At 38.5% G+C, this 13,590-nt stretch overlaps 4 protein-coding genes across 6 annotated transcripts in view; 1 reads left to right on the forward strand and 3 right to left on the reverse strand.

Annotated features, from left to right (window-relative positions):
- The window catches only part of LOC103384741 (protein-glutamine gamma-glutamyltransferase 5-like), a 9,472-nt gene extending 5,780 nt beyond the window's left edge, over positions 1–3,692 (reverse strand). For both annotated transcript variants that reach the window (XM_008318385.3, XM_008318384.3), the window contains exons 1-5: positions 3,267–3,692; positions 2,124–2,318; positions 819–1,055; positions 625–743; positions 416–544 (exon numbers count right to left, since the gene is read on the reverse strand). In XM_008318385.3, coding sequence (XP_008316607.1) covers positions 416–544; positions 625–743; positions 819–1,055; positions 2,124–2,318; positions 3,267–3,351 — 765 coding nt within the window. In that variant the 5' untranslated portion in view covers positions 3,352–3,692. The remainder of the gene's footprint in view (positions 1–415; positions 545–624; positions 744–818; positions 1,056–2,123; positions 2,319–3,266) is intronic.
- The window catches only part of snphb (syntaphilin b), a 1,167,912-nt gene that overhangs the window by 774,607 nt on the left and 379,715 nt on the right, over positions 1–13,590 (reverse strand). The gene's annotated exons all lie outside the window — the stretch shown is intronic.
- Positions 3,859–11,782, reverse strand: e2f1 (E2F transcription factor 1). Its single transcript, XM_008318386.3, has 7 exons — positions 10,436–11,782; positions 9,927–10,026; positions 9,439–9,658; positions 9,217–9,369; positions 8,939–9,053; positions 8,564–8,846; positions 3,859–7,977 (listed from the first exon to the last, which is right to left on the reverse strand). Exons 1-7 carry the CDS (start codon positions 10,679–10,681, stop codon positions 7,658–7,660), a joined length of 1,437 nt encoding a protein of 478 aa, XP_008316608.1. The 5' UTR covers positions 10,682–11,782; the 3' UTR covers positions 3,859–7,657.
- znf341 (zinc finger protein 341) overlaps positions 12,353–13,590 on the forward strand; it is a 7,876-nt gene continuing 6,638 nt past the window's right edge. Inside the window, exons 1-2 of the mRNA XM_025059406.1 lie at positions 12,353–12,445; positions 13,317–13,427. Of these exons, the coding sequence (XP_024915174.1) occupies positions 12,415–12,445; positions 13,317–13,427 (142 nt within the window). The 5' untranslated portion in view covers positions 12,353–12,414. The remainder of the gene's footprint in view (positions 12,446–13,316; positions 13,428–13,590) is intronic.

Below are 13,590 nucleotides of genomic sequence, written 5' to 3' on the forward strand. Positions count from 1 at the left end.
AGTTGTGTTAACGTTCTAAAAAGAAATGACATAATTATATTTAAACTGGGACACATTTCCAAAATATCTGAGGAGAAATTATCCTGCAATGTTTATCTCAGAGCACTGAGTGAGGACTGACCAGGCCCTTGGTGAACACTCCTTACAACAAATATTCATACTATATCCTGTTACAATTGAACATGCTAATGAAGGAACATTCCTTGTAAATGATTTTATTTATTTATTTTTTAATGAACTTTATTGATCCCACACTAGGGAAATTCTAGAGAAAGAAATTCTCCCTGCCTCTCTATGATGTTTACCAACCCTTTCAGAAATGTTATTATTACATTTTGAATTACTCTTTACTATATCTAATTAAAACTTGACATTAGAAGTCAGATATGTGTGAATAAGTATTTCCTTTTCCTACCATAGCACACAGAACCCTGCTCAGGTAGACAGGATCTCCTCGGAGGACGTTGTCCTTGTCTTGGTTAGCACAATGCTGTAGACTGACCTCCAGCAGCTGCAGACATGCTTCTAAAACCCCGGGTTCGTACTGCACACAGAGGAAAACACTTTTATAGTGACACTATAAAATAATACACAAAACATTAATAATCACTGCACGTTGTGTACCTGACCATACGTCCATGGGCGCTGGCAAACGTTCAATTCAGTTCCCATGTACACCATGCCATAGTCGCTGATTATATACTCTTCTAACTGGTCCTTGGTTGGCATGAACACTGGATCATCTGCGGTGCAGTGAATCCATATCTATTTTAATATTACAAAGGCAAAAACTGAAGGGTGGAGTTCTTCTTATTCACCTTTGAGCCAAGGGTTGCAGAGCAGCACAAACGATCCAATGACGTAGCTCCGTCTTCCATATCTGTTTTCAAAGTGCACCAGCAGGTTATACTGGGCCACGGCAGATAAAACTGGGGAGCAGATGTGGATGGTGACTGTTGACGGAGTCCTGTTTCCTGGGTAGAGAGTGGCTGACCAGTGGTGGAGGTCGAAGGAGCTGTCAGAGATCTGGACGTGGATCCTCTTTGACAGGTTGCCTTTGTGGAGAAAATATGGTACTTGAAACGAATAACACAGGGGTGCCCAACAACTGGGTCAGGTAACATTATGGGATGTAGACCACTTGGATTAAAGTTTTATTTTGTATTTTATTTTAAGTTAGCCTGCATGTATTTTTACTTTGAAAAACACTTATTTTGGTCTGCTCCTTTTTTTGGTGCTTTTTTACAATGCACCTATCTCACGGTATGATATGATTCATGATTTTTTGTTCACAAGACGATTTTATCACAATTGTATTAAACAAAATTAGCTTTTGTAATGATTTTAACCATTTTGTTTTTTGTTTTTTTTTTGTCCTCAAACTAACTTAAAAAAGTAGAAAAAGATCAGTGATGTGTGGTCAGGGGAGATAAAAAAACATCAAATAAATATTAATATTTTGCACTGATCTGTGTTAAAGATACATTTTCAGAATGACTCTACACATTTTTGTCATTTTATTAAGTAAAAATCGCAGAATTTGAGTATTTCAAGATCAAATCCAGGGCAGAAATCCCGGGTGAGGCAGCGGAGAGCTCTGCCTCTTATCTGACTGCGAGATCCAATACAATCTGGGTCACATGACGCTTGTTCGTTTCTGTTCCTCAGCATATCACCAATATGAACTTTAGAGAAATATTTGTTATACACCATGACTCTCTACAGTCTGTGTAATGTCTTTAATGTCTGTGTGAGAAAACTGTTCCTGCTAATCGTACAAGAAAGTGCAGAGAAAAGTCAGCAGGTGAGGCAGACAGTACTCTTCTATAAAATTTTCTATAAAAGAAACGTTCTTTGTAGGACAAATATGTTCCTGTGTATATGTTTGAGTTGGTGTCAGTGTCATTGAAAGAGGAATGCTGATGGTTATGAAGCATTACCAGGTGATGTTGTTGGATGAATAGTGAAATAAGATGCTCTTTTCGGTTCTTACAATTGTAAATCTGACTCCAGAGGAGTCAGTGCCTCACCAGCGATGAACCTCACCGTCAAAGGATTGTGCCTTTTCTCTATGTTTTTGCCATGCTATCGTTAATTTCAAGAGACATCCTGGTTGATCTTACCCAGTAAAACCTCTAGCACCAGATTCTCTGTGCGAGGATTCCATGGTCCGTCACAGAACACCAGTGTGACTTTGAACGGTTTTCCTCGTCGGGCCACCAGATGTTTTTTGCTGAGCCCCTCGGTCCGATGGTAAGCGAGGTTTTCATGGATATGAAAGTCAACTAACTTTAGTTTACAGTGTCTGCGGTTGATGTCTGGCAACAACAGATGATGTTCTGATGGTTAGTTTTTTGAACATTGAAACATTAATAACTAGTCTAACAACAACATAGAAGGGGGAGAAATGGGCACAAGTTTACAAATATAGAGTACGTAGATGAAAAATCATTTTTGCTTAATTGTTTTCATTATTTCCAGTGTTAAGTGTGTTAAGCTATATTGTGGCTGTTTTCTGCTTAATTAAGAACTTTTATTTTTTCTATGATTGGTCACATATTTTAAATTTCTGGGGTCAACTTATAATAGAATAGTAGGAACTTTTTAAACCTTTTTTGTAAGTTTGAATTATTTTTGCTTAAATTACAGGGTCTAAAAAATTATACTTATCACAATATTTTCTCTTACACATTTATCTGCTGTTTTTGTAATTTTTAATTACGTTTTAAGCTTTCATATTTTGGACCATTGTTTTCCATTTGAGACAATTGTTTACCTAACATGAACTTTTCTGCCATATTTGAACATATTTTAAATTAAGTCTAACGTTTAATATATTTTCTGCAAACTTGTTCCAATGATTAGTTGGATGAAACAAGTGAGGTAGAAACGCCCCCAAAATAAACTCTTTATGGTTGATATTTACAACATGTGGCAAAGTTTAAACTTGACTAATATGGATTTTTTTAAGTACATTAAAAATAGCTCTAACTATACATGACTCTACATCGACACATTCTGCTTAAAAGCGTATCAGGTTTAGTCACGTACGCCGACCTTAATTACACTGTAATTAAAGTTCTCTCTACTGTATATTTAGCTTAAACAGAAGCAGGGACCTGTATAAGACTAACCCTTTTAAAACAGCATTCATGGTTTTTAATCAACAATAAACATTGTTCAAAACATGCACATATGATGGTCTAGAGAAGGGAAAAAACAAACAAACACTCTGAGTATGACAATGATTTGTAAAGTGAACTCACCGACATAGCCCCGGTTCGCCCGCTGCATGTCCATGGTTTGGGACAGGTGCTGCAGGTGAGTGAAGGAATGCTGCTTGGTAGGCATGCTCCACCTACCAGAGATAAACACCTGCCTCTGCTCTCAGTGGCTCAATATACAATATTATACAACAATCAGTTTCTTCTGTTATTGGAATTATGACTCCTTTAAGTAGCCTTACGATATTTACGGTTTAATATTAAGTCGTTGTCCCGAGTAGATCTAGCTTTTAAGCTATTTGTTGACATTTTAAGTAGAACTAGTTTTAAGCTATTGACAATAAATATAAATATGCTAGTTCTGACAACGTTTTAATGAAACTAGACTTATATTGCTTTACGTGAGTTCGAATCGAATGTTTAGCTATTTTTGATTGACATAATGAAAGACCGGATGCGACCGGCGAATTAAAGTTATGTCCGAGTGACTGTATTTGACATGTGGCGAACAGCTCCCTCTAGCGGCAAAGGTGAGAGTATTTTTGGCTGCCTCAAGTATTTCTAATCTTGGTTTAAAAAAGCCATTATACAAGCACAGCAAATAGAACAGTTTACAGTAACACTTGAAAATCAGTCAAATCAAAATGATTTATTTTGCCAAAATGCAATACAAAAGGGCAAATTTCTGAGTATTATTAATTAACAAGTACAAACATGTTTTTTTTAAATACCCTGGATGAAAAAGGCTGATAGTCAAGTTGTCTGATGAACCACAGTTTAATCTAAAAGCATTTTAACTGAATTTAGGTTGAAGTCAATTCCCATGTGTTAATCAAATCACAATGGCCAATTTCAGATTCACAAGACTCCAAAATAGCAATAGCAACAATTGCATTGACTAAATGGACAAACACAGTCCCCACCAAATGGAAAAACCCTGATGAAAAAACAAACAAACCCAGAACACTGCATTATTTTACTCTAAAGACAAATAGATCCTGATTTATTTCATGAATAGATCATATTTAAACACCCACAAGGCACTGCACATGTACACCCTGCAGAGGAACTGAAAATGAACACATGAACTGCATTATTAGAACAAACATTAATTATGAAGGTTTCATCCACTGATGAAGGCTGGAAATACAAAACTAATGATACATTCTACTCAGGCCGACAGTACGGGGCCTGTGAAGAAGCCGTCAGCTGAAAACTTTACAAAGGCAGGATTTTATAGTTTCAAAAATAGGACAAAAATAGCTGGTTAAAAGTTTTTCATACAGTCACCTAAATCTAAGGAACCTACGAGGAAGTATAGAAAAGGTGTACAATTTACACTGTAGTAAGGATTCTTGCTTTCAGTGTGTTTGGTATTTTCCCCCAATTAGATGTGAATGTAAAATGATGCAAACTGAATTCAGTGTCAAAATACTTTCAAAGTTGAGTTTTAATCTGAGAAGCTAAACCTTTCCACAATAGACAGGATTTTAAAAAAAAGAATATACCTATATATTATTCCCCAACATCCAGTGAATGAATGAAAAGTTTTGTACCATATTTTTATCCAAACATTATTAAATAAATATAAAATTAAAACAATTATATGTATATCAAACACACACACAAACACTCCAAGACAAACACAACACACACAGAATGGAAAATACGTCTGCATCATAAACTGTATATAAAACAAATGGACGTAGCCAAGAGTGAGGTTGTCTGAAAGTGGACAGGGTGTGCTAGGCTGGTTATGCAAGGCAATATATAAATGAACGCTGTATTACTGAAGTTGAAATTAAGTGAAGCACTAGATATACATTCACTCCCTTGTGTTAAAGGCTTGTATCGCCAGATTCTTGCCAATATACAACAGTAGTTGGTGAGCAAAAATGAACAACTAACACAGCACGGGTTGTGTAAAACTTTTTTCAGAACATCATTGACAAAACCATCTTACTTATACAGAGGGAGACTTAGACATGTACTTGGAAATTCCATTGTCTCATGAACTTAAGATTAAAAAAAAGCTTCACTTTCAAAACACATTGCTACGTCTATTTCTCGCAGCCAGCCTATGACGAGCTAACGCGTAAGAGCAAGAAAACAGAGTTTGTAGGAGAGAATGTTTTCATCCGCACACTGAAAAGACAGTTTGAACATGTGATATATTGTTGAACAATTCAAAGTCAATGTGACTTTGACCAGGTAAACAATGAAAGTAGCCTGTGGAGGGGACGCTGCAGAGAAGACATCCAGGGAGGAGTCCTCACTGTGGGGTTAAAAATAAGGTTTACAACCTTTCACTCTGTGAAAGGCCATTGATTTAAGGCATACACATTAACTTCCTGAACCGATCGGAAGTGCACACACTGAACAATAGAGACACGTCCCACTTGAATTCCATTCACAAGTGCATCACTTCCACAGTTAACCCTCTGCTGAAGACATCAGTGCTGTATATCTGACGTAAAATGATGAAAGCGCCACAATGACAGGAAAAGACTATCAAGAGGACATAGATGCACCTCTGGTAAACTTCAGCCACTGCAAAGCTCAAAAACAGTCTCCATCATCACACGTCTTCTACACATCTAACAATTAACTTACACATGACCCAAGAAAGACTTCTAAAACACTCACGTTGCATTTTAAACATCGATTTAAGACTTTGCTCTGCTCCAGACACCTTAGACTAAGGCTAAATGCCTATCTAAGAGGACACAACACAATCATTATTCAAAAGTTTTTTCTTCTTTAATTTCTGCGGCGGTCTGTCGTCACATGATCTCCTATAAACAGTAGGGCTGTCACTTGTTACCCAAAAATCCCTGGTCTCCGTGCGGGTGAGTTGAGTGTATCGTTACATTAATAGTCAAACCAACACCGCATCTTCTTATATTAACTCTTAAATCGAAAATTTGACTATTTTTTAGACACATTGTTGTCATATTTGTGAGACCAGAGTGACTGACTGGCTTTCCTGTCAACAGCACACTAGCTTCTGGTTGAATGTCTGTAACAGCAGAGTATTGAAGTAAGTGAAGTAAGTCTGCACAGGTACAGAGGCCTTAAAGTACTGCACAAGAAAAGCTTCCTACTTGAAATTTGCAGGCTTTCCAAATGTTAAAAATGTAATAATAATAATAATAATTAATTGTCCTTGTATCTGGCAAAAATCAAACAAGCTTCTGGTAGGTGTTTAGTAATCTATAGACTAATTAAGTCAGTATATGCCTCTTGGACAGGCACAGAGTGGCATAACTACAAAAGGTTTTTGTTTTTTTTCAAAATTCTTTGTAACCCCATAAATGTTACATGTAATGATTTGTTTCAGTAATTTTTGCACACAATGAACAGGTCATATGTCTTGTTCACAGAAAAAAAAAATAAGTGCAAATGCTTTGTTTTACCAGAGTGCAAAGAAGGGCTCACAACTTTCAGTCAACACTTTCTCGGTTTATGTGATTTAAGTTAAACCCCTTTAATCTTCAATCCATGAATGAAAAGTGACAGCCCTACTTAATTACTCTTTCTTAAACTGCAGTTCCCACCATTATTCTTTTAAGCAGTCATGTTATATCTATACATAAACAAACTGTTGGTACATAGGGATCATGTTCTTCAAAAAGCATCTCAAACTCAGTTAGATTTCCTTCCGACAATGTGTCCTCACTCCGGACAATGCAGAACATTTATGTTCTTGTGAGTCCCTTCCAGTAAACTGAAGTACATCAAACTTGTCTTTGCTGAAGATCCCACTGTTTCTTTCAGAGATGTTTAAGGATCCAGTTTTTCAGGATTGAAGTGTTATGGACACAAATACCTATAAAGGAGGAGCCTTTAACCTTTGATGGTGAACCTGCGATTCCAACACATTGTTTACTTCACTGTAGTTCAAAGATGCTTCTAGAAAACCTGGTCATAACTATAGACAACTTAAACAGCTGGTTTCCTAAAAGCAGAAGTGTTCAAAGATCAGGACACAGAAAGAAATTAAAACCTAGTCTGAGTCGTGCAGAACTAAAACACTTTCCGGTGCCAATCATCTCAAGAAACCAGGTTTTTAGGTCATCAGTGTTAAGGAAACCAAACTGGAGGAGTCCATACTCCTAACACACACGACACCTGCAACATCAACTTGGATAAAACATCAACATCAGCAACAACAACAACAACAACATCAACAAGAACAAAACGTCATTTGATAGAAAATACCAAAATAACATTCATATAAATAATTTAAATAGCTAAACTAAAGCTACATGTTTGAATGGCCAAAGAGAAGTGCTAAGAATGTGCTGTACAATTATAGGGTTGTTGGTTGGAATTATCAGGATCACAGGGCAATTACAATGCAAACAATGGTCCACACCCCGCAGTCACAACATTTATAACAACATTTTCTATAAAACCATGATTTCCAGTCATTATCGTCTTCTTACCAGAGACTCTAGTCCTGAAGATTCTCCCACAGTCTCTTCCTCACCTTCTCCCCTTTCCGTCTCTAACTCTCCCCCCAAAACCTGCGACAGGTCACCAAAGTCACAGTCAAACAGTTCGCTGATGCCTTCGTGGTCCTCCAGTCCAAAATGATAATCATGGTTATGAGGAGGCGACAGCGTGATAAAACCGTCCAGCGGGAGAGGGAAACCATCAGCATTCAGGAAGTCCGAAGAGGCGAGGGGTGAAAGGTCAAAGTCAGGGATGTCTCCAAGGCCAGAGAAGGGATCTCCTCCCAACAGTGATTCTGTAGCAGAAAGTAAAATTACTTCATAACTGACAGATTTGTTTTGGTTTGTGTTTTACAATTCAATGACTTAAGTCGCACATTTAAGTCTTTTAAGACCTTGTGGACACTAGAACCTGACAATGGCAGCACATTGTTTTTAAAGTCACATCAGGGCTTGCTGCTCAGCACTTCTATAAGATTGCACCCCAATAAAAAAAGACCAATGCAGTTCATCCATTCACACAAAAGGTCTACAGCTGCAGCAGTCTTTACATTGAATGAAAGGGAAGCAGGCAGAGGGGACCTTGAGTCAAACAGTTCCTGCTCTGCTACAAAATACTGTAATTACAGGGGTAATATAACAGGCAATGCTATTAAATTCAAGTTTGACAAGTTCTCTAATGCAGCAAGGATAGTAGGTTAGTAATCCAAAAGGTTTAATCTGTCAATACAAACATTACAGCAGTAGGTTACAGGTTAATCTTTGTGAAATTGGTTATAAATTGTTAAGCAAATTCTGCAGAGAACTGTGACTATGTTTTTGTAGTAGCTTCAAGTAAAAAAAAAAAGAGAGGACTGTTTGAGGACTGAGGTACACGCTCACCTGTATCTCCTCCTAACACCAGTGATGTGGGCTCGTGCTGAGATGCTGCTGCCACAGTGGAAGACAAGCACACTGGAGACCTTAAACCAACCTCTAGGACAGTTGGGGGAGTTGCAGCTTGCGTCTGGTCTGTAGTTTGTGTGAGAGATGGGAAGAGGGAGGGGTCATTATTTGGTTTTGTGGGACTACTTCCTGTCACGGGACTACAAACACCAGAGCTGTCATCTGGACAAAGGAAGACGTCGATCGGACCGTGCATGCTCTTCAGCGACACCTTGTAACCCTGACAGGTGGAGAAGGAAAAACAGTCATGCAGGAGGCAAAATAAAAACACTAGGTTTGGTTCCTGCTCAAACTGATTCTTCAGGCCCACACCTCACTGGGTTCTGAGACTTGCATCTGAGTCTCTGGTGGAGCTCTGATCACCATTACCAGCTGGTCAGGAGAATCAAAGGACTTCCTCAGGTCCTGGCAGCGCACATAACCCAACGTAAAGACCATTAAGGACTAAAGAAGAATTCAAGGGACTAAGAGATTTAACAGGCAGAGGCCACGACTTTAGACATAAGAGCAAAGAACAGATATTATAACATTTTACTTTGGGGAACAAAAATATATTATCATGTGATGGATGATCATAGTGCAAAGGATATTTCTTGTTCTGTGGATCTTCAGTCAGCAACCGCAGCTGCAGATTACATTTAGAAATAAGGTCATCCAGTTGCTCCTCAGCTTCTGTGAGATCATACACCTCACTCTGTAACTCCTTATGACGAGAAACCACTGCTGTATCAATTCGATTTCCACTGCCAGGGAGGAGACAAAAATCAATTTCTTGGCAAATAATTTTAGTAAACTTTTTTTTTTTAACTCACAGCCACTGGATATTGTTTTTGGACTTCTTAGAGATTAGCTGGATTCCCTCCAGGACGTTGGTGATGTCATAGATGCGTCTTTTCTGCACATCCAGAACCTGTGAGGCCCAGTTCAGATCGACCACACCATCAGCTGACTGAGACAACAAGTTCAGGAAGCGCTTGGTCGTCAGGTTTAAGGAAGTGTCATATCGAGACTTTTCAGTTGAATTTCTGGGAACTGAAAAAGCAATTTTCAATTCAGGATTATTTCTGACCCAAAGACAAAAATTGACTCTGAATTGAATACAACGGGTTTGATGTTACAAATTACTGTTCTATAACAAGTGAATAAAAAACTGTTTGTTTCCAGAGATGTGTGAAAAAGTCTTACAAAGGTCGAACTGTATATTTACGATATATAGCTGTTAAGATTGGAAAACAACAAAGAACCTAAAAAGGGTTGTGTGTGTGTGTATGAGAGAGGCCTTGTGTGTGCATGTACATACCTCTGGGTGGAGCAGGTGTGGATGGTGGTGCTTGGCATGTTGGGGGTCGAGTTGTGCTGACATACTGATGGTCACTGTCTAGGTCTAACTTTCTTTTCACCTGAAAAAAATAAATCTTACTTATAAAGTGCTAACACAAAGATGAAAAATATTGTTTTATTACTACAGATTGGGCCTTTTTAATAGTTTACAAAATGTTGTGGTTTAAGACAATGTAACAGTGAACACAGTGTCTCTGATGGTTACATCTATTTCACATATGTATTATGATTGTCTGTGGTAAAATTATTTATTATTTATTATTATTGTTTTTTTTTAAATCAGAAACACAGGAAATTACGAACAATATTAAAAACTATATGTGCTAGGAGAAATGAATGGACAGTGAATAAAATACTGTGTTTTGCAGACTGCAGCTCAACAGTTTTTTTCAGTTTTCCATCTCCATCTTTGCTCTTTTACACCCTCTACCATCTGTCCCTTTCCTCCCCTTCACACTTTCTCCTCACCGGTGGTCTCCCCAGAGCTGGCCTCCTCTTCTCCTGGACATCTGCAGGACCCTGTGGCGTGGCAAAAAGCAGTATCTCCCCTGTGCTGGTTGGGGCGATGGTCGGGTGGATACCCTCATTGCTGGGGCTGGTGATGATCACTATCTGGTGGTCCTCGCCCAGGTTGATACTGCCAGAGTTCAGCAGAGTCTCAAAGTCGGCCAGAAGGTCCTCGGATGTTTGGCCTGAGATCAGAGTCTCTGACATGGCCCTCACTACGTGAAACCCCTTTAGTAGAATTTCTGGGGTGTTAAAGTTATGACTGTGCGTCTCACACACAATTTAAACACAGGAGTGACATTTGAAAAGCTCGATCGATTTCAGTGCTGTATACTGCTCCAACATCTCATTACTGTCTTCCCTGCACTAGTCTTGGGTTCACCTGTGCTATACACGCTGTTAACTACATACAAAGCTATGGAAATAATACAATATCACACGTAGGTCAGAGCTCGTTTGGTTTGGTTTACGTAGACAAAAGCAGCATCTAGGAAACAGGATGTTGTGCCAAACAGAACATTTGGCAAATAAAATAATGTTGCTAAATGCATAGCAGCTGTGTCGCTGTTATGTGAAGAAGAAAAAGAGTTGGCACACTATGCGATGAAATGGCAATAAAGCTAACAGGCTAATCTTTTGTTTCCATCTCTGCTGTCAGTACAGTAAAAAACCACAGGTCGAGGCCTGGGCCACATACTGTCCTATAACACAGTCAACACCGAGCTACCAATGCTAACAAGTTAGCTTCAGTCCCGACCACACGTCTAAGATCACCAACAAACAGCTGATAAGATATCATTCAACTGCTCCTACACTTTATTATTCCTGCCCACGACACAGCAGATGTTTAGTTCAAACCCTACAAAAACTTTCCCAAAAGTAAGCTCCCGATATTAAAATATATACACCACACAAGGCGCATCGATACATCTAGAAAAGATCTTAGTCAATTAGCATCATATAGCTTCTATTACTTTCAGAAAACACGTATAAAATGCTTAAGTTCTGAGTTTATGTTACATTAGCCTGTTAGCTCACTCATTAGCCGGACTTCTTCAACCCCCTCGTTTTTGTTGGGACACGCAGGAAGCAAAGTCGGACACAAAAACAGAGACATATAGGAGTAAAAATCGATGGAATACACACGCATCCTTCACGACTGCGGCCGCCGGTGCTTCAATCGTTCACAGCCGCAGCGGTCCGAGCGGTCACCCCAGTTCCCCGACCCCGATTTCGACTGTTATTGTTGTTATTGTCTCAGCTGATCTACATCTAAACAAGGCTCCCAGAGTTTTCGCGCGAAATCCTTTTTACCGCGAAATAGGCACGTGGGAGAAATGGATGGACGCCATTGGTCCAAAAGATGTGTCTTCCTGTGGGCAGAATCTGAGCATTGTGATTGGTATAAACCACTGTCCGTCTCTCCAATGAGAACAGATTCTAAAAATGTATCTAAAATAAAGTTAAAACGATGTCAGTGACCGACGGATAGAAAGGGAAAGCAGCAACAATTGGAAAAGATGATTCAGGACGTTTACTAGACAATTTGACAAACAGAACCTTTTTAAAATCACGAACACATTTAAATACTACAGCTACGTAAAGGTGGAGTCAAAATCCTTGGACAACAGAGCTGATTCCGACCCTTGGCTGACATAAAGTATGCCCAGAAACATTTGTTGTTTTGAGAAACACAGGAAGGGACTCAGACAACTTACTATATTTGACTATCCAAGTGTCAGTGATTTTTTTAACAGAAGCTGTATATTTGTTTCTTTTTTTAAAATAAATGCTATGTATAGCCTAGTAAAAATGCATTTAATGCACATGAAATATAATTATGTTTATATCCTATTATGTGTCTTGTGTCTGAATGACATACGCGTCAACACGCAGCCTGTCCTAGTCGATCGCCGATCGAACAGTGGAAGATCTTCAAGATGGCGCATGCAATATTTGAAGTGCTGGAAGGTAGGACCATTTGTTTTATTACAGCCTTATAACACCTAGGACGTAAAATTAAAACATGCCTTTTAGCAAATGTTGATATACTGCTAGATGTTGTTATACAAGAACACGATGAGTCCGTAAATATCGGTTAAAACGAGCAAAATCATCCGAGGGAAACAGGGGGCAGGGAATGTAAACAAACAAATAAGTATTAAAAAAAAGACAGCTCATGGGTTTAAGACTTTCTAATTCATTGGAATATATGGCAAATATTGCAGGTATCTTTTCTATTATTCAGAATGTATGATACTTCTTATATTATCAGCAGGGCGTTTACTTTAATAAACATGTAACAGAGCAGCGTGTTGTATGTTTACACCGGCCTTGTCCACGTATTTCCTTTGCACCATTGCAATCACGTTCTCTTAGTTAGCGTTTTGCCACCGTGGTTAGTTAAACCCGTAGTGTCTCTCTTTTTTGATTAAAAGAGGAATGGGACGGATGTGAATGTAGTATATAATGTCAAACGTTTTAAGCTATGTTAATACTCCAAAGGTGCCTGCTGCCTGCTTTTGACCTATAATACGAATAGGCTCAAGCTCTTTTTAGTATTTAAATTGTGCCAGAGCTCTATTGTGCAAACACTACTAGGATTGATTGTTTTTTCTTTTTTTTTTTTTACTTTTTTTTCATCCCTGGTCCAAACTTTATGCCTGCTTATTAAGTCATGTTTTTAATTATAGATAACTTTAATAATGTTCTGAGAGGTCCTTTAGTAGTTATTATTTTTCCCTATAAACTTATAATCAACAGAGCTAGTTATCGTGCTAATCCATTCCATCCCATTGGTATATGTTTTCCCTACCATCGTTTCTTCTTACTTTATGTTCAGGGATGGACAACCAGACCGTGTTGGCAGTCCAGTCTCTGCTTGATGGCCAAGGAGGGGTGTCTGACCCCAACAACCAGAACGTTTCTGCAACATCCGCTATCCAGTCTATGGGTATGAATTTACCTGAGATGAATTACGGTGACACAATTTATCTACAGCACTGACCATAGAGCAAATGTTGGCATTATCACACAACTATGTTTGGTAAAAGAGTTCCTTCTTTGTTGCTGTTTATGTGTTGTTTTATTTAAAAATAAATTACACGAAGTTGCCT

This window comes from Cynoglossus semilaevis, chromosome 10 (assembly GCF_000523025.1).
Source record: "Cynoglossus semilaevis isolate Cse_v1.0 chromosome 10, Cse_v1.0, whole genome shotgun sequence".
Lineage (NCBI taxonomy): Eukaryota > Metazoa > Chordata > Actinopteri > Pleuronectiformes > Cynoglossidae > Cynoglossus > Cynoglossus semilaevis.

Coding starts and splice junctions, on each gene's coding strand:
- e2f1 (XM_008318386.3), bottom strand. CDS start 10,681: ATGTCAGAGACTCTGATCTCAGGCCAAACATCCGAGGACCTTCTGGCC. Junction 10,027..10,435: donor CAGCTCTGGGGAGACCACCG/GTGAGGAGAAAG, acceptor TATTTTTTTCAG/GTGAAAAGAAAGTTAGACCT. Junction 8,847..8,938: donor AAGTCTCAGAACCCAGTGAG/GTGTGGGCCTGA, acceptor TCCACCTGTCAG/GGTTACAAGGTGTCGCTGAA.